Consider the following 25,976-nt stretch of genomic DNA (forward strand, 5'->3'; position numbering starts at 1 on the left):
CAAAACTTCCTTCAGTTAAACAATGACAAGACAGAGGTCATTGTATTTGGCAACAAAGGCAAAATTCCAAAGGTGAATACATACCTTGACTCCAAGAGCCTAAAGACAAAAAATCAAGAAAGAAATATTGGTGTCATTTTGGAGTCAGACCTTAGTTTCAGTAGTCACATCAAAGCAATAACTAAATCAGCCCACTATCATCTCAAAGATGAATTATAGCCAGAATTATATGTTTTGTATCCAGTCAAGACTTAGAGAAACTTGTTCATGCATTCATCACCAGTAGGGTAGACTACTGCAATGGACCCCTAACTGGCCTTCCCAAAAAGACCATTAGACACCTGCAGCTCATTCAGAATACCGCTGCCAGGATTCTCACCCGAACCAAAAAATCAAAAAAGCCAAGTCTTTACACTGGCTTCCAGTTACATTTAGAATTTATTTTAAAGTATTATTACTCATTTATAAAATGCTCAATAGCCTAGGACCTAAATATATTTCAGATATGCTATTTCAGACCTCTCAGATCATTAGGATCAAGTCAGTTAGACATACAGTGGGTTCACTCAAAATAAGATGAGACAGTGTTTAGCTATTATGCCACCCGCAGCTGAAGCCAGCTTCCAGAACAGGTTAGATGTGCCCAACAGTAGCCACATTTAAATCCAGACTGAAAACACATCTGTTTAGCTGTGCATTTTCAGACTGAGCATTGTGCTGCACTTATTGATTTCATTGATTGGTTTATTTGATTTTCTTTCATTTTAATTATTCTATTTTATTCTTTTTATTTTTATATAACCTTTCCTCAATGTGTCTTCTTATTCATTTTAAATTTTTTCACATTTATTTTACTTTTTCTTATTTCATGTTCTTAATTGGTTTTTATTTTTTAATGTATCTTGTATTTTCTTTAAAATGTATATGTAAAGCACTTTACATTGTGTATGAAATGTGCTATATAAATAAACTTATCTTGAAGTCATCTTGAGACCCCGTTGGAGGTTTGCTGAGGCCCCCTAGTGGGTGAGAACCACTGATTTTGATGAAGCAGTGTGTTTGTATGAGATTAAAAACAAGATATCAAGTTTGAGTAACGAGACATGTTTATTATTTAAACTATCACTTAAATAAAAAAAGTGCATAGAAAATAAACATGATTAGAAACTTTCCTTTTTACAGTTATGTACAATTTCTTTTCCTCATTATACATTCATTCTTAAGTAGTTTGTGGTTGACTATTTTAGATGAACAAATTTTCCTTCATTTTTCTGTAAAATCGTAAAACACTGATGGGGCAACTTGGAGAGAAAAAAATAAAAAAAATAAAAACCCTTAAACTCTCAGCATCAATATCCACATGATCTCCTGAAGTTGCAGGGGAAAGGAAGTGTGTAAAGACAAAGGAAAACTTCCTCCACAAGGAACAATTTAAAATCTCTCCCTCTTCAGGCTCCAACCGCTCTCACTCCCTAAAAAAGTACAGCCGATGGTCCACAACACATTTCTGTACAAAGTGAACCATGATACATTTCCAATAACAGGAAGCACTGTCACCTGCTCTCAGAGGGAGCTTAATTTACCACTTTACCTCAGTGTACATCTAGAGAGGTTTCAAAGTTTGCAGGAATAAATAAATAGAATGGTTACCATTACTTATTACAGAACATCACATAAGAAAAGTACAACTTAAGTTCTAATAGTAGAGAGAGGTATAGGTGACATGGCTGGGTTTAGGCAAGGACATTTTTTTTTCCTGATGTCCACAAACTATTAAAAATGTACAAAGAGTAAAAATAAAGCCGACAACACCATCAAAAAGCAAACAAAACATCAAAGCTCTAAAAGTTTACAACCACATTTACATGAACTTTTTTCATAATATAAATACCGCTCCTTTCCAAACAAAAAAAAAAAAAAAAAAACTGCAATGCTCTTTTGAGGGAGCATACACAGGCACAGGAAAACTGGTTCTTGATCTTGATATTAAAAACGTTGCACATTAGTTACTCTAAACTTTATCTGTAACACAAAACCATTATAGATTATACACTGAACAATGTAATTAACCATTATGAAGTTGCTGTTTGCTACTGTAACTAGGTTTGTCTGCCCATTCCGTATATTGTGTAGATATTGAAGTACAAGTTACTATTCATACACGTTTAGTTTATATATATATATATGTATATCTATGTATATTGTATATACTGTAGAACAGAATTACAGGAGAAGGTGTGGTACCACTTGTGTGGTGTGGAAGAGAGTAAAGTCCAAGAAACAACAGAGCATGTCTGTTTCTGAAACACTGTCCGAGTATGTTACACCAGTTTATGGAGCATCTGAAATTGTGTTGATGTCTGTGCAGGAGTCTATTACAAAGCCCTTAGGATAAGTAACTGCATTACCAAAAAAAAAAAAAATAAAAAAAAAAATATATTACTAATAAAATAAAAATCTTATTTTGTTAGACTGAGCAATAGCTTCTGTATAACCCTGCAAAGATTGCCACTGCTGAATAATCCTCCTTATTTTATGAAAAACAAAGCTGTCCCGTGTCTTCCCAGCCTTTCATGTTTAAACAAAACAATTAAAAAGAATAAAATCATACAAATTGCAAATTAAAATATACATTCAACAAAGGCCAAGCTGCAGAGTTTAACACATCCCTGTTCAACAGGGGTGCCAGAGCAAGAGTAAAGTCAGGCAGACCCCCCACCCCCCAAGTATCCCTGAAAAAGATGGCTAAACCGCAATTCCATAAAGAACTGATGAGTACAACCATGTATACAAACACGAGGCATTGATACAGCAGCCAAAAACACAGAGGCAACGTACAGAACTCTATTGATCTTCAGTGCCATAGTCAACAGAGAAATGCTGGGAAATATCGAAATTATTGCAGCCTAGGCACAGTGAGAACTGGGAGGGGAGGGGGTGTCTGCAGAGGCCAATAAAAAAAAATTATACATTTGTATTAGAGTTAAAATTACGAGGCAATGAAACAAAAAGGAACTGGCCTTGATGGGGGCTTTCTAAGGAAGCCACAGTTGCACAAAGCAGCTTTATCTAGAGGCATGTGCAGATCCCAAGGTATTCTGCAATACCCATCCGCATCCTTTGAAAAAGCATCGTAGCTTTACATTAAAAAAATAAAATAGGGTCAAATTACAAGTGGATTGTATACCCATAAACAAAGAAATTGACTGAGAAGGCACCAAACATCTGATCTGAAAGACGGAAGAACCATGGAAGAACAATCCATAGAGCATCCACAAAATAATAAAACCACATCTGTTTCGGTGAATTAGGGTCAAACACAGCTTTGGCCCTGAAAAGGGCACAGATGGGGACGAGTGTAAGGAGGTGGGGGTCTACATTTAAAAGAGAAATGAGTGAGATGATACGAGCACATAATGTGCACTGACTGAATGGCTAGCTGGAGCGTCCATGCAGTGTCAAGGCAACATGTGTTGAAGAAGACTGGGAAGAAGACTGATCTTCAGTGCACAAGACCAAGCCTCTGCCCTCCATTCCTCCATATATATAGTGCTTTAAAAGTAGGTTTATATGGGATAGCCTCCGTGGCGAATTCCTTGCATTTCACCAATCTTTACGAAAATATTTTGATATAACAAAATATATGGAATAAACTTTAGGACTTTTCAGTTGCTCGAACGGTAGAGAACAATTTTATACATCTTTCACACTTTTTCCCTTTCAGAGAAGATGCGCTTAAGTTTACAAAACACAAGAGGGCATTTTAGGGGAAGGCGGGCCTTCCTGTATGTGATTTTAAGGCTGGCACAAAGGAGGGAGTCAATTCAAAAAGGATCTGCCCTCCCTCAAATGCTTCATAGCTCACTAAACCTACACTCTTTTCTGAAATTTTTGAAATGTCCATGCTTGACATGGGTTGGCAATGAGAGCCACTGGTGGACCGCACTCTGTGGGAACAGTAACTGCTTCAGTCTTTGGAATAGAAAGAAACATTCAGCCTACAAAAAAAAAACCCAAAACAAAACAAAAAAATCTAACGAAAAAAAAAAATATTTTGAGACAGTGCTATAAAAATGTCTGACAAAGCATTAGTGTTGTAAATCTCTATTTCCTACAAAAATGCTGATAAAATAAATACGTTTTATTAAAAATATAAATACCATTGTTAAGTGCCATTCACCAATGAGTGCTTTGTTTAGTCCTTTGTATAGAAAAATATACATTTTATTTACATATTAAAAAATGATATTTCTTTGTCAATGACACAAGAGAGAGAAAAAAAATTGTCAAGTTTCAAATTGCCTCAAATAAACATGTATTGTGTACATAACTACAGCTTAGGGAGAAATAATCCCCCTACCGCAGAGACACAATAAATAAATTGGTTATAGCATTTGGCCAAGAACAATTAAATCCTACTAGCTTTCATAAAATGCCTTAAAACATGCAAATTATAATTCATTTTCAATACAAGATTTAGCTACTTTCCATCTGAATTGCAATAAAAATGGATAGTAAATAAAAACAAGTAGTCCCCCCCAGACTTCAGAAATTGCTCTGGTCCACTGGCTGTCAGTCCACCAGGATCTCTGCCCAGCCAGCCCCTAAAGGCCACAATCCCTTTGCCGGCCTATTCTTCAAACACAGTACAAGTATACTCATTTCTCCAAGTGATCTATTCCTGGGACCACTGCTCCCCCTAGTGTTTCCCTCACCATTATCTCTGAAATTATATTTACAATGCCTTCCATTTAGAGAATCAGGTCCAGCTTGGCAAAGACCACCATAAAGGCTTTAAATGTACATTCAAAAAGAGAGAGATGTCTAAACAGGTCAGGCTTAAAAAAAAAAGTGTTATGTTTTGATTGCAGTTCATCAAAATAAAAGGATTCAATCTTTCCCTTACAAAATTGCACTTTGGTGTAAAATGGAACGATGTGGCAATTCTTCAGTAATTTGTCACACTCCTTAAGTAAGGGCAGGCCAGACTCTAAATATTACAAATTTTCAATTGTTCACAATATCCTTCTTAAAACAGAACAAAAGAAAAACAAATAAAAGATCATATACAAAAGTTACTAATCTCTTAAATTGGGCATTGATTAAGGGGAAATAAAGGACATCCTTCCCATAATGAATCTGTTCAATTGCCTTTTTTAAAATCAAACAAATCTTAAGAGGCACAATACCATTAACCCTCTCATAACCTGAGCCTGCTTCAATTAAAAAACAAAAAAAACATTTAAAATGTCTCTTTCCTTGAAAGTATACACTCTTGATAGCATTTCACAACTGGTCTTAGCTCGTGAGTTAATTGAGGAACTTGCGACACTTCTTTGCTCCACAGTTGCAAGGCAGCTTATTGCCTGGTTCCTCAATAGGGAACTTGTAATCGTACGTGAGCTCCTCGCCTCTACAGATTTTGCGCATGGCGAAAATGACAATGTGCTTCTGACTGTCAACGTTGACCACGCGGGAGTAACAGTTGGGCTCACAGGAGTGGTTAATGAAACGGGCTGCATTTCCATGCATGGTGGCATCCACCACCTCATAGTCATCGATACAAAACATGTAGCAGCCAATTGCCTGAGAAAAAAAGATGAAAATGCATGAACACTGCTGGAGGTCAAAATGTTCAAATAAATTACATTGATAGGCCATTGTATTAGGTGTATGATGCAGATGTATTAGGTTTCTACCTTGCCATCATAGTACTTCTCCCGCTTGTCAGTGAGGACAGAGCGAATGACATTTCCGGAATATTCTATCACCATTTCTCCAGCATCAATATTCTTTCTGCAGAACAGACCTCTGCCGTGTATAGCTGATCTGTGAACGATACATGGTTGTCTAAGATGGTATGCAACAAAGGTGGTATCTTGGCTAATTTTTTGGCTTAGATTCCAAACAATTATGGTTTAAATATAAAGCTTGCATACCTGTAGACACCTACAGTCTTCCTGGATGTTGTCTTTAAGTGCCTGAACCTTACAGGTAGTGGCAGGTCCATGCTGGTGGCCCGTCTGTAGTAAGGCAGGGTAAAACCAAAAAACACCAAATGTTGTGATGCTTTGGTCCATAAATGAGAAGAGGGTAGTAAAGGATCTGTAAAGTGACTTACCGAGCAGACTTTAGCTGCATCTCCTCCTCATTTTCCTCCTGTGGGTTGTATTCAGGCGGCTGACGGTGTTTGGATGCCAGGAAATTAAACATGTCCAGAACTGACCTCCTTCAATGGAAATTGATTTACAACAATCAGATGAAGAGAGTATATTCAGTAACATGCTATGCATGGGTTTCTAAAATATTCATCATCCCATTTCTAATGATCAGTCTTTTGCAGTTTCAATTATCAACTTTATTGTGGAAAGGTTTAGGATATCCAGAGATCTACAAAATGAACAGGTCATCCAGCCCTGAGAGATACCTGTGGTACACCTCAGCACGGGCAGATCCATGAGGGTTGATTGGAGGGACATCTGGCTCCTCAGGTTTGTGGAAGCGGAATCTATAGTTTCGGCAATGCCTGGCTCCATATAGCTGCTCTAGCAGAAACACTACAGCATCATGAACCACACCCAGCATCTTCAACCCATTCACTCCTGAAAGAAAAACATGGTAGAATATACAATACGAGATTCCAAAAATGTATTTGATCAGTAAAAACAATTGACAGGTCAATTTCAGGTATACTAAAAGAAACACTCAAGAATGTTCTCACCATCAAATGAAAGTGCCTTAAGTCTTGCATTCGACCGAGCTTCTTGCACCTTATCTGTCAGGGACTTCCAGGCCTCTGAAAAGGAACAGGAATTTGCAATAGGAAATTACTGACTGAACTGGTCTGACAGAGCTTATTAAAAATCTATAATCTCATCAAATCAAAGAGCCTCTCTTATAATTTTAAACAGACTTTTATTTCTTTGAAAATAACAATGAAAAGTACTGCTGACTTTGTAAAGGCCTATTTATATTTATCTAACAAAATAACCCCATACTTCATACCAGTGTTAATAAATTAGCATTATACATCATAAATAAGATCTCACTTACCCTCAATACTTTCACATCGAATCTGAAATCCATCATCACTGCAGATTTCAAATATGAGACCTTTCTTGTAGTCTAGAGAAGAGTCTCTCCCATTGTCCCTCTGATCAGGTGTTTCCACTGAGAATGCTTCAGATCTTTTCCCATCAGCCTTACCAGGCAGTCCTGCAACAATGTGGAAATCAACAGTTACATATTTGGGAAAGAAACTTTATAAATGCAAGTGTAAATCTGTTTTTCACCCACCTGCAGTCTTTGGATTCTCATCATGAATGTGTATGGTCTTAAGTTTAAGAGCAGAGGACTCAGCTGTCATAGTGGCAGAATCACTGTAAACAAACATACAAATAGATAGAGTAAACTTGTCAGATAAAATGAAGTAAAATGAAAACGTATTGAGATTCACATTTATACTTGCGTACCTCTTTTTTGAACCCGTTTCATTAGACTGTCCTGTATCCATTGGCTCAGGTGATGAAAGTTCTTGGTCCCTACAAGTAAACATATTTGTAATATATTTTTTAAATATATATTTTAAACACTTGTTTTCTTTGACCAGCCAAATAAATCAAAATGCAATATAAAATGTCAGGCTCTTACCCTGGGAAGATCTGGATTGCAGAGGCATCAACAGTTGGTGTATCTGAATGATGCCCCTTATGCTTCTTTCCACTGGTCTTATCGGGGCTCCCCCGAGGCCTTTTGGTCTTTTGTTTTCCTTTACCAACAGCTGTGGATGTTGCTCCAGCAGTTGATTTCAAGTGTTGCTGCTGATGTGGTGGTCGAGAGATGGGAGATGTTCTTGAGCTCTTAGTGAGTACTCCAACCACATGGCCTTTGTTCAGGTCTGAAGCAATGGGATTAGGGGCAAAAGACACTTGACCACTCAAATTTGCATTTGGGTCAAAGGTTTTATCTGCCAAGACCCGACTGACTGTGTGCTGAAGATGAACACTGCACTCTTTCTCCACCTGCTGGTTGACAGACATGCTTATGCTTTGGTTTGGAGGAAAAACACAGATGCTACTGGTGATGGATGTCTGGACAGGATTAGTTAGCTGAGACATCATGGGTGTTCCTGAATGAAGAACCATCTGTTGCTCTGGAAGGCCCAGGTTGTGAGGGTTGGCTTTGATAAGAAGGTTGCTTATAGGTCCTGTGATCTCAGTAGAGTTAATGAGGCTTGGGGCACTCAGTGATATAGAGCTTGCTCCCAAAAAGTTTCCTGGTGCACTGGAAGGCACCGACACCACATTCAAAACGGACTGGTTTGGGTTGAGCCCTGACACAGTGCATGGCAGCAGGTGAGTTGAGGAATCATGTCCCAACATTCCAGGCTGAGCTGTGGTTGAAATGGGCATAGGTTGTGGTAGAAGAGTAGGTTCGATATACATTACCCCTGGTTTCGGCCGTTTTATGATGTTGGGAATTTTGCGATGAGATGTGGCAGTCGTGGTTATTGTTCCTAGTTCCATCAGGCTTGTCTGTGCAGGGATTCCTGCAGCAATCTGTGAAGGTGAGAGGTTTATGAGGGTCATATTGGGCCCAACATCTGAAGGAGCAAGTGTGGGTTGGCTCTTTGTACGAGCTGGTTTCTTGCTTTTATGAGACTGAAGACGAGAAATGGGCCGTTTCTTGCCATGCCCAGTGGGTAGCATAGTTGGACTTGGGTTGATGGAGGAGGCACTAGATACCATAGCAACACTAGGGGAATGATCATGCCTATGTCCTGCCTCAGTCACGCCAATCTGGGGATCATGGGAGGGGACTCCGATAAGGAGGCCTGATGTGGTGCTAGGAATAACTGGTTGGAAACCTGTCTGAGTGGTGCTCGTGAAGGCATGGATTTGTGGGTGATGAGATACAGGCACTAAACCTTTGCCACCAGCAGGAAAAATGGACTGAGAGGTGGAGATGCCAGCACTGATGCCCGTCAAAACAGGGGCACTAGTGTTTATGACACCTGTTCCACTAACAGATGGTGCAATTTGGATCTTTTGAGTTACACCATTGGGAAGGGTCTGCAATACATAGAGTGGCTGCAGATGCTGGTTTAGCACTATCAGTTTCTCTGAGCCAGGCTTCAATTGAGAGGTTGTCGTTTGAACAGCAGAGCTTGCAATCGGAGAGGGTCCCGAGCTAACTGTGGCAGCAGGGATGAACTTCTGACTCTGGAGGGGCAGGGTGGGTGAGCTGGGTAGACCCGGTGTGCTAGTAGTTCTTGTCAGATCTTGGTTCCCTGTCTCTCCCACAGGTACTACTCCTGGATTAGTGATATGGTCACCATCAATGCCTGAAGGAATGAAATGTTCTGGAGTCATATGACCTTCTGCAACCTGTGAGTCTCTGCAACAGTCCTGTGGGCTTTTACTGGATGCAGTGGACCCTGTTCTCTGTTTCTTCTCACTTTTTTCTTCTACCGATTCCTCTGTGGCCAGAGTCAGCATGGTGCGCTCTGAAGTCTCAGAAATGAGTGAGCCATGATTTTGGTTATTTACTGTGGGACTTCGAGTTGTTAGCACAGAGAGGTCAGAGGGCAGCTCAAGAGGAAGACCATATGACTCTTCTACAGCAATGGAGGTGTTGACCCCACTCTCTACAGGTTCAGCACTGGCCAGTGGCTGAGTGAAATCTTCAAAAAGCATGTCCTTTCTTTGGTTAACATCCACCCCATAACTCTCATCTAAAGAGAAGGGTTCCGTAGAGGGAGCTTCTGTCTGCTGTCCTAAAGCCTGCATTGAGGGGGTGTTCAGCACAAACTCCATAATATCAGAGGGTAGGATGTTACCACAGTCATCACTGTTGTTGTTATCAGAGTCAGACTTCAGGAGATCTGTGGTTAGTGTCAACTGAGTTTCAAGAGGGTCTTGTCCCTGTGTTTTCACACTCCCTAATGGAAGACAATTATCTTTCTGGTTTTTACGAGTGTTTTGACTGTTACAGCCTCCTCCCCCTCCACTTGTGGTATTCTCTGCCTCTTTCCCTGATTCAATGCTTAATTTTTCTGTCCGACTTTCTCTGCCCCTCCTCTTGGTAGAACTTTTGTGTGTGGATGAAGTTGTAGCAGTGGTTGTGCTGCTGGTGCTTATACTGATGTCACTCTCAGACCCATCGTCAATACCATCCAGCTGACCAATTTGTTGGAGTTCCAAATTCTTGGTTGCAGTTGACACCTCATCACTCTCATCTTCCTGCTCCTTTGCCTGATCTCTTAAGAACCTGTGGATCTGTGACCCTCTTCCTAAACATTGATCAATACCCGCAATAGGTGGAAGACTAGAGTTTGGGTTTATGATAGTGCGTGTGAAGTTGTAATAATACGCGTCCTTATTTGAACCAATTCCTCCCTCTTCATCCTCTCCACTGTCTGCTGAGGAAGATGTGCTCATATCATCTGCCCCATCTACTTGTCCTTCAGCGGAGCGCTTGCTGCTCCCTGTCCGCTTCTTCATTGAGATTTCCCCACTGCTGTAGAAGGGTATGTCTTCCTCACCATATGATCGCACACCGTAGAAAGGGGTTAGTCCAAAGAACATGTTAGATCGAGCACGGGCACTCCGCCTTGGGTATCGGCGCTTTGCCGAACCTGCCGAACCGTCACTGTCGTCCTCATGGTGTTTGTCAGCACTGCCTTCATCCTCCAAGTTGTGGTCCTCCCCATCATCAGCACACTGGTGGTTTTTTAGGTGCTCCTCAGAATCATCGGGGTGCATGTGGCTGTCTGACTCAGAGCTTTCAGAGCTTGCAGATGGGGAGAAAACCATTGCCCGAGAAGACCTTCTTTGTGGGCCCTGGGTGCCAGTAGTAATGGAAGAAAATGTGTTTGTGTTGGGGGTTATGCTGACAACTTTGGTCCCATTAGGGTCCATTTTCTGAGAAATTAGAGGCAACCTCTCTGCACATTTCTTCTCAACTGTAGTAACTTCCTTACTTGATTTAGGGTGTAGCTGTGGTGGTCTAATACCTCTCTCTGCCCCTGCTTTTGGCTGAATTGCCTCCACTGCTGAACTATGCATTTTCTCAAAGCTAAATCTCTCTTTGAACTTTAATGGCTTCTCCCCATCCTTCTGATCACATTTATTAACTTCTACTGAGCCAGGAACTGCATTACTGCTCAGTGCTGTGTCTTTATTGCTACTGTTGTGTGCAGGTGGACCTTGACTTTGTATTTTGACATTACTGCCTTTAGAATTGCTGTTGAAAACTGGGTTTCTGTTTTGAGTAGTCTCTTTTGAAACATCCCTGCTCACATTCACTTTGGACTGTTTTTCTTTGGTGCTTGGGGTTCCATGACTAGAAATGTTGGCAGGACTTGCCTGGAAGCCATGCTTTACATCATCTTCACCCACCTTGGCACCAGATGACCAGAGTGGCTTCATAGATGCTGCCGTAGCTAGGCCAGACACATAGTCATGGGACTTCCTACCTCCACTTTTGCTGTAAATCCATTGAGGAGACCCAGTCTTTCCTGTTTCTTTTGATGCAGGCACTGATGTCACATTTCCCTCCTTGACTAGATTAGTTTTGTCTTTTGGAAGAGTGGCAGGTGGATGACTAGATGTAAAAGTGACTCCGGCTGGTAGGTCAGTATCTTTTGTGGTTTGCTTCCCTTTCTCAGTTTTCAGACTGCCACTTCCTCTCTGATGTCCTGTCAAAACTGCAGTACCGAGAGGTGGTGACACCTGACTTACGCTAGCTGGTTGCAATGATTTCAAACTTTCACCCTCAGACTGCTTTTTGGTTACTTGTCTACTATCATCCATTCTTTCCTTGAAACCAAAACTGAGCCGACTTTGTGCCCCACTGTTTACTGTATTTGCCTCTCGACTGTGGGATCTGTCTCCAGATGGTGCTCTTCCCATTTTTGTGTCTCTGGCTAATGGTTCCTTGGAGGCTGTAGACAGAAAGGGCATAGACAGATTGCTTGTCTTACTGGATACTGTGCCTCCCTGTGGACAGGAGGAAATATTTTGCTTAGATGGCTGAAGGTACACAGAGGAAGTGCTGTGCCTATGAGATCCGATGCTTCGTAGACTGGAGCTCAGCAGAGGGTCCCCAACAGTCACAAATTCATGGGTGGAACTGCTAAAACCATCTAATGGTAAAAACAAAATGGAAAAAAAGAATGTTCACAAAAGCTTTCAAAATATATTTGTTTCAGGGGGATAAAGCAATATAAAATATATGTAAATGGTACCTGGGGAGGGAAGTGGTTTGTTAGAGGGGGAATGAAGACATGGTGGGTAGCTGGGGTGTCTGTTCCTAAAATAAACCCTCGGTTTTGGTGTGGAAGGCACATTCTGGGGTTTAATGGAATCTGTGAGTCCAGGCAAAGCAGTGTCCACTTCAGCTGAAATGTTTCAAAATTATCAATCTTCAACAAAAACAAAAACAAAAAATATTTAAATGAGAAAGATACCAAATGTCAACTACATCTTACCTGAAACAGGTGGAGGACTATGAGCAACTGTGCGGTTGTTCTCTTGAGTGCAATTACTGACAGTTTCTGTCACAGAGGGACGGCATTCCAGAATTCTACATTTATAGACACAGCGCTTACGGGCATCTTGAGTACTCCAGTAGACCCTCGAGCATCTGGGTAAACAGAAAAAGGCATGAAATGAAAAAAAAAAAAAAACATTTGATCTATTTACTAACTTTATTAGACTTTATTATTACACTTTATTTCTTAAACTTACTGATATTCCACAGGAAATAGCTTCCTCTCACAATCTGACAGCTCAGTTAGCATGCCAAGACAATCGATGGTCATAGACCCTGCATGGAAAAACAAAACGGGTTTCGTTTTGATGTTATGCTTTTTTCATAATTTATCAACTGCAAGCACCCTGCAAAGAAATACAGACCTATCATCATGTGGATGTTGTCTGGTTCAAGCCCATTAAGAAACTTCCTTCTCAGACTGATTCCCTCTGATTCCCTCAGACTGAAGTCCACAAGGATCCTCCGAGTCACCTCAAAGCCTGAATCCGGCACCACCTATAAAAACACATTTTGTAATGTATTATAAATCCAACACTCTACAACACAAACAAAATCATTAGTGCATTACTTGCTTACAAACACTAGGACAAGTCCTTACCTCGCCTTTTATCAGATCTCTATGATGCTGACAGTAAACCTTCTTGTCCTCTAAAAAGGCACACTGCTGCTGACGTGCACACATGAAGTGGTAGCTGCTGGCACAGGAAGTCAGGCAGCAACTCACTGTGGCTCCAGGTTTGTGACAATTCTCACATCGCTGAGAAAAAGCATCATACATTAATTTTGGTGGGGGGGGGGGGGGGACTAGTTGCCTATAGTCTCTTTTAGCAGGCATTTCATTAACAAGGAATAACATAAATTTTATATTATAGCACTAGAAGTACAAGAACAAACATGACACATGGCATATGGCTTAGAATGTGTACCAGCTGTTTTCCTTGGGTGACTGCCACATGTACATTTTTTAGAGAACCGTCGACATCCTCAAACACCTCTGCTGACCAAAGTGCACAATTCACATGGGTCCACTCATTCTGGCCAATATAAAGCAGTCTCCCACAGTCCTAAAAAATAGATATACAGCGTTACAACACCTCATAAGTGGACATGATCGAAATACGGAATAATTGTAAAATCACATCTGTACTTTTTAAATAAATTTTTTTTGGTGGATGATTACTCACATTTTTATTTTCATCTCCATAATTTAGACAAAGTGCACACTGTCTGTTGTCACTGACACCAGGAGGAGGGGGGAGTTCAGGGCTGTCTTCATGACTGAGATCTGAACACAACAGACAAAATCCTGTTTAACTTATCTACATATATGCTCTAACAATAACAACTCCGTTTGGACTGAAACATTATTTTAAACAATCAAATTTGTCTTACACAAAAAAAGTGTTTTTTGACTTAACTCCACTAAAACAACATAACATGCCAGGTAGATTCTATTGACTATATGTTATATATGCTTTAAAGTGAGTTTCTCACCATGGATTTGCATGGGTGGTGGAGGTGGTGGTGGTGTGGGGGCTATCAGAGAGTCAAGCTCTCCAGAGGCTTTAGGCCGGGGAGCAGGGATGATCTTTTTCATGAGCAGAGGCTGCTCAGCCCTGGCTATACCCTCCCTCTCCTGCCACTGGGCATAGTTGTGATCCAAAGAAGGGGGCAGGACAGCATTGGGAAGTAGTCCACTACTGTTAAGGAACAGAGACAAAACACTGCCTAGTTAATCATGTCTTAGATGTACGTATAACATCAGTCTCTGATTACCCAACATATGGATAAAGACAAAGTTATCTACTTTGGTTAATATGCATTAAGGTTAAAAAATTTATTTTGTTAAATACAGATCAAATATAGACTGAATCACCAAATTTGCTGCAAGTTACAGTATAAAAGACATTAGAAGGTAATGGCGATAGTAACAATGAAGAGTATCCTCTTTTATGAGCTATTGCAAAGGAGATGATTATTAGTGAAAAACAATGTATAGTTCGGTCTGTTACTCACACAAAGCTATCGTATCACTTCAGAAGACTTATATAGTACAAGAGTAATATTTACTACTTTTACAGTGGCTTTTTTAAAATCTTTTTGGAACTTGTCAGCTGTGGTCACTATTAACTGATGTTGTATAGAAAAGAGCAGTGAAAACATTTTTCAAAATGTCTCATGTTTGAAACAGAATTTTCAGTTTTGGGTAAGCTATTCCTTTTAGAGAGATTATTCAATGTCAGGCACACACAAAACAAAACCTTGCACTACTTTTAATAATTCATGGTAAAAAATAAACTCTACAAACAAGCAAACCAAGGCCAACCGCAAGACTTGTCAAGGCACCCATGTGAAATGTGACACTGCCAGCCGACCTAAAACAATGGAATTAGACCATACAGGCTACATACAGAAAGGCGATATTTTTTTGCTCAGAACTTAATTTGTCTCAATATTCATTTGTATTTCAAAAACTGAGATCTTGAAAATCTCAGTTTGTTTTGTGTACTGCATATTAAAGGTATAGTTCACCCAAAAATGAAAATTCTGCCATAATTTACTCACCCTCATGTCATTCCAAACCTGTATGACTTACTTTCTTATGCGGAACACAAAAGAAAATGTTTTAATGAATATTGTGGGCCGTCTTTTCAATCTAATGGCAGTGATTCATGCTTCACTTTAAAGCTCAGAAAAAGAACCCTTAAGTATCATAAAAGTAGTCCATGTGTCCAGTGTGTCATGTTCCAAGTCTTCTAAATGCATATGATAGATTTTGGTGAGAAACAACACGAAATGCAATTCATTTTTCAGTGAAAATCTTGACGTCCATCACAGAATCATGTGCGCTATGAGAAGCTTGTACACAATGGCTCACAATTTACATAGTTTAGTGCTAAAAAACAGGTTCACAGGGGAAAGACTCACTTGGGAGAGACTTTGTGCGTCTCCCAGAATTTGGACTCCTTCACTTTGAACCATGGAAAAATCCGCTCCATTTGCTGTAACAAATAACAGCGACTGTGCCATTAGCAACAATAATGTAGGACTGCAAGATTCCATTGTCAGAATTCGGTGTCCACTAGTTTTATCTCACCCGAATAAAGTAGGACTTGATCATGCTGTTGGCCTTCCTGCTCTCTAGTTGACCTCCATCTGAATTAATGGCTGTCTGGATGATTTTCACAATGTCATCACTGAACTCAAGCTGAAATAAAGAAAATGACACCTGACTCTCACAATGTATGTGACCTGCATCTGAACACGGCTGTATTAGAGTCCTCTCTATCCGAGGCTCAAAAAGGAGCAAGTACTCTTTCAAAGATGAACAGACATAAAAGCTACCGTTTTACTTTACCGATTAATGCACTGAAAAGGAGATACTCAAACTCTTACAACAGATTTATATCGTCCAGAATCCATTTTCTTCTCCACAGACTCTAAATCAAGTGGCGAATCATTTGGTGGCAAGACCTCTGTCAGCACAGGAGGGTCAGGGCCCTCCGGGGACCGGCGTGAGGGAAGGCTCTCTTCAGTCTCTGGATTCAGCTCAGGGGGCTTCATAACCGCCTGAGACAATGAAAATAATACAGACAATAAGATATTCAGAGAAAAACTGGTGAGAACTTCTGTTTCCTTAGGAGATGGCAGCTCACTTGTCTGTAGCGAAGCAGGTGAGTGGATGTGCGGGAGTTGAGCAGGGCAGTGAGAACTTGGCGCATGGACTTCTCAGTTTCCTTCTCCAAGACAGTGCGCCACTCAGCAGGATGGCGCTCAGTGCAGTTTATGCAGGTGTAGGCCACTTTCTCAGGCAGGTTCAACAAGAGCTCATACATATCATCTAAATAAAGATAAAGATTGAGTTTGAGCATTAAAGTTCTGTCTCCAAAGACCCCAATTAACAATAATCAACCGTTTGAGGTCTTGAGTTATAGAGTTGAATAGTGAGGTACACAACTGTCATGTAGGTAACTCACCTGTTAAACTTTCACATTTGGCATGCACCCAGTGCTCACACTTCCCACACTTCATTTTGCTATCATAGTCATCGTCATCATAGCACTTATTACAGAGTGAGCAGAATTTTCCTGAGAGACAAAAATGATTGATAACACATATAGTTCATTTTGGTACACACACAAAAAAAAGGTTGGTCAGTACTGACCTTTAGCAATGAGTTTGGTACAGTCATGACACAAAGAAAAATCATGTGACCACTGGGCATCCCAGGCCTTTCCTGGTTTGGTGGCTCCACAACTCTTACAGCGCACACACTTGGTGCAAATCTGTGGCAGCAGGAAAAATAATTATGAGCAAATGCAAAAATACCACAGATGTTACAGTCATCCAAGGTTGAGTGTATGTGTGTGTATACCCAGACTCTTTTCTTCTTGGTGGGTCTGGTAGGGTGGTTGGGTCCCAGGCACTCAGGGTGATAGCTGTTTCGGCACTTATTACACTCCAGTAGCTGCTGCATGATAGTAAGAATAAAATGTTCCATTTTTATTCCACCCAAGATGGTTTTCTCACATTTATGTCCCATTAACACATACAGCGAAATGATCTCTTTCGTTTTCAATGAGACCTGGTGACGTCTGGTTACATGAACGACAACAACCGTTGCCGACTATATGCGGGCGTCCAACAACTTCAGAAAGTTTTAAAAAAGTGTAACTTTGTGCAAAATAGAAAGAACTTTCTGCAGAAACTTCCAATTAGAGTGAAGATTGAATCAGTGGACCTCATGTTATCCGTCTCCTGTGAGAAAAAGGTGTCTAGTGTAAGTTTCTTACGATTTCACTGCTCTGTATGATTTTTCTGTAACCACATACATGGATATAATTTTTAAGAAATTATATGTGGAAAATAAATTGTTTGCAGTCTGAGTGAGTTTGTTCGTACATAGACAGATCGTTCATCTTGTTAATAATATAATGCAATGAGCACTGAAAGTTTATATAAAAACAATCTACCCAGCAGAATGTTCAATTTTAGTGACAAGAAAACTAATTCCTTGTCAAATTGACAAACAGTTTCTGACCAATTAGCAAATGTTGCCGTACGCCATATCTCTGACAAGCGTTTGCTTTTTTCCAACGAGAGTCTATGGGAGTAATGTGTGTTTGAGTAGTTTTACGCTAAATTTTATAGAAATTATCCAAAAATGGTAACAAAAACATTGTTGCTGGGTCATTTGTAATAGTGACACGAGGTATATGGAGAGGATACATATGGGGCTTTTCCACTGCACGGTACAGCTCAACTCGACTCTGCTCGCTTTTTGGGGGTTTTCCACTGTGGATAGTACCTGATACTTTTTTTAGTACCTCCTCGGTTGAGGTTCCAAGCGAGCCGAGCCGATACTAAATGTGATGTCAAAAACCTGCAGATCACTGATTGGTCAGAGAGAATCGTCACTACCAGCATCACTGGATTTGCAACACGGGACATCAACCCACTAGTTTTAAAGTTAGCAACAGCAATATAATTTGTTCACGCAACTTTCGAAATGTAAAAAGAAATGGCTGTGCGCAAAACCACGCCGTTGTCAATAAACAAAGTGCAGACGTTCCTCTCGTTAGCGACAAACGAAACGACACGAAAAGTCTTTCAGGAAGTGTCTCAGTTGTTGGCCGCACACGGCTACCACCGAACCTACCAACAGTGTAGGGAAGTGACTACAGAACCATCAAGGACCACAACAGCCAGAGTGGTTCAAACAGAAGAAAGTGGAAGTGGTTCGACCAAATGGACGCTATCTATGGCAATAGACCAGCAAGCGATGGGAGGGAGAGTGCCCTGGACTCGGCGTTGTTGGAGTCTACGATGGAGGAAGGTACGTTTTGTTACGTTAACTCTATATTCTGCTTGAAAGCTTCACTTTTAGTTGACCAGCTACTGGAAAGCTTGCTTCTAAAACAACCAGGCCAATTTAACTGTTACACTTGTGTAAAATCAACATGCAACAACTGCTTTATGCAGCACAATGAGCTAGTAGCTAACAGCTAGCGGTCGTGTTATTGTTTAAAAAAATCTTTAAATAAAATCTTGAGAAGAGCATGCTATGGATTAAACCATGTCAGCCCTCATTCCCATATCAACATGTATTACATCAGCAAGTACATCTACATTTGCTCCAAGTTAAATAAAGCTAACACCTAACGTTAATGTTTGTATTGATTCAGGTCTTAGTAAAACTGACAGTAAATAAAGAATTTACAGCATCATAGTGTTGTAATATGAGATGTTATAAGCAGTTCTGTTCACTTGCACTATTATTATAAGGTGCGTAATCGCCAACAAATGACAATTTTCTCTTTTCAAATGACTGTGATAATCGTTTGCCTCACTTCTGATTCACATTCTTCACAGTTTTCAATCAAATTACTGCGCAATAACAATTTTCTTTGCAAAAAATGTCAGCCCATGTAAGAATATGATTAATTCCGTTTATGAGAATATTTAGCCAAAAACTGTGCTGTTCATGACAATCTCCCATTCATTCCTATGGGAAGTTCTGCAAAGCTTGTAAGAGCAAGCAGCAGTAACCAAGGTGGGCAGAGCTTAAGGGTCAATTAGAATGACATCTTAATATCACCAGCAATATGACTCATCTGTGATTAGATTTTCAAAAGATATGGCCAGATGTGCAGTATAGGGACCAGCGAAATCAAGCGATAATGTCGCTGCATGTGTGAAAGGACTTTAGGCAGTCATCGTTTGCCATTTCTGATGTTTTTGAGAGCATCTGGGATTTTTAGAGAAATAAGCTTTAAGGGCCAGGATTTATAGTTATTTTTTCCTTTTGATACAGTAATAAAGTGTACAAAAAGGAAATTATAATTCCAGAGTACTCCCATGTTTTTGAATTCATAAGGAGGTATTTTTCACCAGCACATTCCAAACGGGAACATTCTTCAGGATGTTGTTAAAAATTTAGCCACAAAATTTGAGAAGGGAAAAGTAAGAGCTGACTCATGCTCTGATTATGAAGCTTTTCCATTGATCTTTTACCATTCCGTAAAAAATGCATCACATCCTACATATGTTTTGAAATTTATGACATCATAACATAAATTTGTGACATCATACATTATTGTTTTATTAAAACTTCTCTTTCCCTTCAGTCTGGAGGTTTGAATTCTTCCTCCCCAAATTCCAAAATTGTGTTCCTTCAAATTCGGTGCTGCTTTTGTTGGAAGCAGTCTACAGTATGATTCCCATGTTTAGAGCTTCTCTATAACACTAAATCAAAGTGTCTAAGACTGTCTATAGCTTTGAAATATGAAACATACATGCCGATGTGTTACATAGTAACATTCCTCCTGTGGTTTCACTGGAAGTCTCACTTTTTCAGCACAAGTACAATTTTTATACATATTCAGCCAGTTCTGGAATCTAGACTCTGATGTAAATACTGACGCAAAAGTAACTGAATGAAAAGTCTTACTTTGGTTTTCTGATATTTCCGGCCACAGACATGGCAAAAGCGACATCGGCGACAACACCAGTTTTCCCACTGTTCCTCATGGGGGCGCTCGGTCTCTCCCAAGCAAAAGAGGTGGAAGGGTTCACAGCACACCTGACAGAAAACAAACTGACAACAACAAGCCATTAGCACACATTCTCATCACTTGCTGCCTGTGCCTTAACTAAATCTCCAAACATTAAAAATGAGAGATTGAAAAGCCTACCTCTACGTTACCGCTGCTGGCACAAAGAAAGCACACCACCCGCGGGGTGATTGGCACAGAGGTGAGAATGCTGAGCCCACCCATCTCCCACACATTCTCAATGTCAAAGTCCTCCTTGAAATCTACTCTGATTCGATGCACTCCATCGCAGGGTGCTTTCTGCTTGGTGGTGCCCCAAGTCGAGGGAGTGCTCCAGGAGTTTAAAGTACAAACGTCAGGTTTGGTGGGTATTTGTTTCTCCTGTAAACCACCACCATGCAGAGAGGGAGGTGGTAAAAGACAAATCTTGCATTTATAACAATTATTATTGCTAAAAATTATACAAAACTGCCTGGAAGATCTGCTTACCTTCTCCTTTGGTTTAGGCTTGGGTGGTTGCACACGTCGAGTGCTCTGTTTCTTTAGTTTTGCTTCGGATGCTAAAAGAACAGGCATGATCATTTAACAAAAATGTAGTGACTATAAGTTAAAGGTGCACCAAGGTTGTTTCCGTTGTCTAGTATGATAAGAGGTCTTTGAAGCAAATGCTTTCAGTTACCAATATCATTGTAGAAATATCCTATTCAAAGGCATATTTGTGGGTACATGATTAATTTGTTGCTCAAAAGCTCTGATAACAGGGGTATTACCTAGATGTAGTAGTATTAGATAGAGTAGTATTCAGCTGGTCATGTGATTTCAACATGGCAGCACCCATGAGGGTGCTCCCAGCTCTATTTAGAATAAAACTGCTTTTTCTAGAACACTGATATGACTGGAGTCCTCATCTCATGTAAATATACATCATTTTTAACTAATTTTTCAAAAATACTATTCATTTCTTTATGTGCAAACATACAGTAAACCATTTACACAGTGCATCTCTCGACTCTTTCTTACCTGTGTCTGTGGCAGAGCTGGAATTACTTTGTTGCTGAGGCTTCTTCTTGGGTTCATTGGTCTGGGACTTTGCAAGGCCTTCCCTTTTTGCTGGCATTTGGTTTTGCTGCTGCAAGGAGTGCTGGGACTGTGCTGGTGGGGAAGATGAAGCAGCATGCAAAGATGTGGATGAAGGACTGGGCTGCTGCTTCCGTTCTTTTCTGGAGGCTGAGCTCAAATGGGCCTGAGAAAGCTTGGGATCATCAGAAGGACTAGAGAGCGGAGGTTGCTTTGGGGAAGAGGCTAGTGAGGATGGTGATGTTGATTGTGCCTGCTTTTGTTTGTCTTCTCCTTGCACAGGTGGTGGAGTTTCACTTTTCTTATGGGGAGGGTCATCCTTTGAATGAGGAGTGGCTAGTTTGGGACTTGCTTCAGAACACTGAGATTTGACATTGTGATGTGCATTCTTTTTTTCTGACAATCTATTCTTCTTCTTATCCTTTTTACCTGTAGTTGATGTAAACAGAAAATGAATTAAAATGCAGAAATACATAAGAGACTCTCTGGTTTCTAAATGAGTATAATCAAAAAACTGACCTTTTTCTTGCTTCTGAAGAAACTTTGATGGCATCCACTGCAAGTTTTGACACTTCCTTACTCTGTGATGAAACAAGCACATTTGTTAGGTGTTACGGATCTGAAACAACAGTATGGTGCCATTGTATACTGTTTTCACACTCACTTGCAGCATTGCTTTTTAATATTTCGTCCCCCAAATTTGGGCTTATCGAGGCAGTTTGTGCAGACCCCACAGTCATTTGGGACCTGGCAGCCTGGACACTGCCCGCAGCGTCGAGAGCGGCGGCCCTTTCTGGGTGGAGCCTCCTGGACTGTTTTCTGCCTTGTTACTGGCTTAATGGGAGGTGTGGGTGGCTCTGCCTCCTCTGACCCTGCCACTGACGATTTGTCTATAAGAGTGCATCGTTAACAGATGAACATGCAATAAATACAATTAGCCTACAAATCAAACTAGTTCTAAGATTTGTTCTCACCATCATTTCCCATGGAAGACAAGATCTTTTCTCTCTCCTCCCATGGCAAGGCACTAAGGGTGGGCATATCATCTGGGAACACAGCACGGTTGCGACCCAGAGCTACAGCTGCACGACGACACACATGCTTAATGCGTGGACCACGAACTGACGTCTCAGAGGAGTCACTTTCCTGACCCTGCATAAAACAAACAAATGTAAATTGTGCTCTACATATCTTGAAAAACCTTCATCTCTTTAAGAGATCCTTAACAGGTCCAAATATGCAGCAAGAGAGGCATTTTAAGAGGGGCATACCTGCAATTTGGGCTGATCACCAGGTTGTAACTCTCTCTTTTCTATTTTATTGAGCTGAGCTTTTGCCTTTCTCAGCAGTCCTACAACACGCCTGTCTGTGACTGGCTGTTTTTCAGCACGAGCTAACATGGATCCCAGTGATGTGGTGGCAGGGGGTTTTCCCATCTGCCCCACCAGGATAGGAGCACTCAACCTCTCCTTGTCCTTCTCCCTCTCTACTCCCTCAGTTTCAATACTCTTCTCTAAAGGTCTGCCTTTTTTATGCAGACGACCCTTGGATGACAAGGCCCCAACTGGTTGCTCGACTGAGTCGCTTGGGGAGGCCTCCGCACCGGTCTCAACCGTGCCAGACTTCTTTCGACCAGGAGTTCTTTTCTGGGTGAGAGTTTTTTCAATGTCCCTCACCTCCACCGCAAAGAGGCTGGATGTAGAACTGGGGGAAGCTTCTGATGAAAGGCTCTTCCCTCTTTTATCCCAATCCTTTCTTCCATCTCTTTTGTTTTCCTTTTCACGCTCCCTACTCTTTTCCCTCTCCTGGGCCTTGTCCTTTGGACCTGTGTCTCTAGAAGCAGAGACACTCCGTTCCCTTCCTGCTTTTCCAGTACCCCCACCTGAAGCTTGTGGACTGGAGGTAAAAAGAGGGAATAGCTGTGAAGATGAAGCAGAACTCCCACTCACACAGAGACCCCCAGCAGCTCGTCGCCCTTCGGAAACCCCATGGCTCGTAAGGCCAATGGAGCCTGAGGGGAAGTTGCTGAAAGTTGCTGTTAAGGCACTGGCACCAACTGGACTGACTGCAACTCCAGGCAAAGGGCTGGAATTACCAGTCACGCTTATGGGAACAGAACTGCTTAACATGGGTTGTTCAGGGTTGTTTTTTCCTATCTGAACTCCTGACTGACTGCTCCTTGTAGTCATGGAGTGTGAGGGTGACCTAGGTTGTCCACGCGAGAACCTCAACCCCTTCTTTTTGTTTGATGTTGGTGAGACCTGAAGAGGAGACAGAGAGCCTGGGCTGCTCCCTGAGGAGGATGGGAGCGTGACTGACTCAAAGATGCGGGAATGAGCCGCACTTGGAGTGAAGAGAGGGGGGCGCAGTAGGGGGCTGCGCTTTTGGAGAGGAGTATCCAACCGTGACGAGGGATGCTGGTGATGATTGTGGTGGTGATGATGATGATGCATGGGGGAGAAAAGTCTGGTACCTGCCCCAGCTGCACCACCTGGTGCAGGGAATCCTCCTGGTGTGACACCACCTCCACCAGGCCCTGGAGGCATGAGTCCCACATCCTCAGCAGTGAGTGGTGGAGGACGAAAGTTGTCAAAAGTCGGCTTGCGAATAAGGCCCTTCTTTGCATACTTGGCAGAGGAGAAGTACTTATTTTCTGCACATAAAGATTTCCAGCGGAAAGTGGGCTCCCGTAGTATAAAGCGCCGTTTGTCATGAGAGCTAGAGAGCATCGAAGGGGTGGGCAGGAAGGGGGCAATGGAATGTGGCATCATCCATGGAGAGTGGAAGTGATGCTCAGATGCACTGGATGAAGCTGCCTGGGGAGGCTGAGGAGGGCTGAGAAGAGGAGGTGGGGAGGAGGATGCTGTGGAAGAGGCTTGCTGAGATCCAGCCAGTGAAACTGAAGATGACATTAAAACCCCTGTGGCTGGACTGATGATGGCCTGTTTCCTTCCACTTATCAGGCTGCCCCTACCACGTGCCACTAAAGCCCCCCTCCTGTGACTCTGACCTCTGCGACCCCGCCTGCTATGCTCCAACAAAACAACATGGTCTGGCTCTGGCTCAGATGGCGGAGATGGTGGGTGAGAGGTGTGGTGTATGCTGGCCTCCGTCTCTCCCTGAGAGGCAGGGGAAAGATCAGGCTCCGAGAGGGCCTGAGTGCCCTCGGAGACCTGCGAATCACAAGAGGAGTCGTCAAGGCTGGGGCTGCTGGAGCGAGACGATTCACCAGAGGAGAGCTGAGAGGAATGCTGAGAAACAGCGCTGGAGCCACAGGATGCTGCACTGCTACTGAAGCGCCCGTTGCTAGTGCTGTTGTTGCAGCTGCTGTTAAGAAGACTAGCTGCAACGGCGGTGATGCTAGGTGTTGGGACAGGGGGGAGTGGGGGAGGGAGAGAGTCAACAGTGGGTCCCGCCCCTGGTGTGGTAGCAGTTCCACTTGTGACCAGAGCTGTGGAAAGAAGAGCAGGGGAGGATGAGGCTATAGGTTGTGGTGCTGAGGCAGATGCCGCCAAGTCCAATCGTGCAATTTTCATGTGTTGTGGTGGAGTGTTGAAGCTGGCCTCATCCTCAATGAACCGCTTTGGAGTCTTGATGATGCGCAAGGACACTGTGCTCACAACAGGCATGATAAATTGCCTAATATTTGTTAGCTGCGTTCGCCTCCTGTGCCGCCCACCTTCAAGACCTGTAGTGCCCTGGGTGCCTATAGCTTCTTTTTCTAACAGTTTCTTTTTCTGAGCTCCCTTCTTTGCCCGCTGCAGCAGCTGCTTTGCAATAGTGGCATCAGTACGTTTGGAGGGAGGCACAACCCGCACAGGCTTGATATGTCGAGGGCTCTGACGTAATCCTAATGGCCTTCCAAGTTTAGTTGGGGTTACAGAATTGGCTGTTGGAAGGGAGTCATTGGGATCTGGGCTAGTGCCTTCATCAGCAGGATGAGAGGCCCTGAGCTTGAGATCATGTGGAGTGCTGGGACCCAAATCTTGTACCCGATGAACCCTGAAGGCCTTATGTTTGCCAGTCCCAGGTGCTGTAGAGGACAACTCCTGGAACGAGGAGGCAATAGCAGCCTGAGCAGCAGCGGCAGCAGCCTCAGCTTTAAGGCGCTCGGCAGAAGGTGGCCTGCCCCGCCTCTGTCTTTGCACACCAGAAACTGGGACACCCTTCCTCACAATGGCCTTCAGCTTAGACTTCAATGGGCTCAGTTTGATGTCCTGCAGTCGTTTCAGTTTGGTCACCTTGGATTCCCGGCTGATTTTGTGAAGCTTGGCGTCAGATCCCTGATGCTGCCCAGACCTAATCGGAGTTTGCCTTTTCTTCTTGTCTTCGACCTCCACAATGTCCTTGCGATGCGCAGGACTGGAGCTGCTCTCCTGTGCAGCATTCCTGCCATCTTCAAGCAGTGCATGCCCACCCTGTTGCAAGCTCCTTTGGCTGGCAGAAGCAGGAGGGCGGCCTCTTCTTTTTTCTCCAGAGCCAGGGGGTCTCCCTGGTGGTCGCTTCATCTTTTCTGTAGGAGCTGTGGCAACAGGCAAAGGGGCTGTCTCAACATTAGCGGCAACCTTTTGCACAGCCAGAGCCCTGGGAGGACGTCCTCTGGGCTTTTTTTCTGGTGTGATGGGACCTGACAGAAAAAGAAAACATTCCATAATCAAGGCCTGAGAAAATGGTGGAATGTGCAAAGCTCTATTTTTCTTTACATCCAAATGCATCTAATTTACTGTGCAAAAGATAAAGCTAGACTTTATAAGTTACCAATTTAAAAAGATAGGTATTCTACCATGCATT

The 25,976-nt window shown here is 42.2% G+C and overlaps 1 protein-coding gene across 1 annotated transcript in view; it reads right to left on the reverse strand.

Annotated features, from left to right (window-relative positions):
• Window positions 1–1,088: 1,088 nt before the first annotated feature.
• Window positions 1,089–25,976, reverse strand: part of LOC127421727 (histone-lysine N-methyltransferase 2A-like) — a 53,857-nt gene continuing 28,969 nt past the window's right edge. The window contains exons 3-35 of the mRNA XM_051664794.1: window positions 22,457–25,812; window positions 22,160–22,337; window positions 21,850–22,075; window positions 21,705–21,766; window positions 21,129–21,614; window positions 20,598–20,668; window positions 20,250–20,489; window positions 20,006–20,152; window positions 16,931–17,026; window positions 16,721–16,841; window positions 16,533–16,643; window positions 16,212–16,396; window positions 15,952–16,125; window positions 15,653–15,763; window positions 15,484–15,557; window positions 14,050–14,255; window positions 13,740–13,840; window positions 13,482–13,619; window positions 13,154–13,312; window positions 12,918–13,050; window positions 12,750–12,828; window positions 12,491–12,645; window positions 12,248–12,400; window positions 7,651–12,145; window positions 7,473–7,541; window positions 7,297–7,379; window positions 7,054–7,215; window positions 6,722–6,796; window positions 6,428–6,602; window positions 6,122–6,229; window positions 5,940–6,023; window positions 5,700–5,829; window positions 1,089–5,586 (exon numbers count right to left, since the gene is read on the reverse strand). Of these exons, the coding sequence (XP_051520754.1) occupies window positions 5,311–5,586; window positions 5,700–5,829; window positions 5,940–6,023; window positions 6,122–6,229; window positions 6,428–6,602; window positions 6,722–6,796; window positions 7,054–7,215; window positions 7,297–7,379; window positions 7,473–7,541; window positions 7,651–12,145; window positions 12,248–12,400; window positions 12,491–12,645; window positions 12,750–12,828; window positions 12,918–13,050; window positions 13,154–13,312; window positions 13,482–13,619; window positions 13,740–13,840; window positions 14,050–14,255; window positions 15,484–15,557; window positions 15,653–15,763; window positions 15,952–16,125; window positions 16,212–16,396; window positions 16,533–16,643; window positions 16,721–16,841; window positions 16,931–17,026; window positions 20,006–20,152; window positions 20,250–20,489; window positions 20,598–20,668; window positions 21,129–21,614; window positions 21,705–21,766; window positions 21,850–22,075; window positions 22,160–22,337; window positions 22,457–25,812 (12,419 nt within the window). The 3' untranslated portion in view covers window positions 1,089–5,310. The remainder of the gene's footprint in view (window positions 5,587–5,699; window positions 5,830–5,939; window positions 6,024–6,121; window positions 6,230–6,427; window positions 6,603–6,721; window positions 6,797–7,053; window positions 7,216–7,296; window positions 7,380–7,472; window positions 7,542–7,650; window positions 12,146–12,247; window positions 12,401–12,490; window positions 12,646–12,749; window positions 12,829–12,917; window positions 13,051–13,153; window positions 13,313–13,481; window positions 13,620–13,739; window positions 13,841–14,049; window positions 14,256–15,483; window positions 15,558–15,652; window positions 15,764–15,951; window positions 16,126–16,211; window positions 16,397–16,532; window positions 16,644–16,720; window positions 16,842–16,930; window positions 17,027–20,005; window positions 20,153–20,249; window positions 20,490–20,597; window positions 20,669–21,128; window positions 21,615–21,704; window positions 21,767–21,849; window positions 22,076–22,159; window positions 22,338–22,456; window positions 25,813–25,976) is intronic.

The sequence above is a fragment of the Myxocyprinus asiaticus genome, chromosome 31 (assembly GCF_019703515.2).
Source record: "Myxocyprinus asiaticus isolate MX2 ecotype Aquarium Trade chromosome 31, UBuf_Myxa_2, whole genome shotgun sequence".
Taxonomy (NCBI): Eukaryota; Metazoa; Chordata; class Actinopteri; order Cypriniformes; family Catostomidae; genus Myxocyprinus; species Myxocyprinus asiaticus.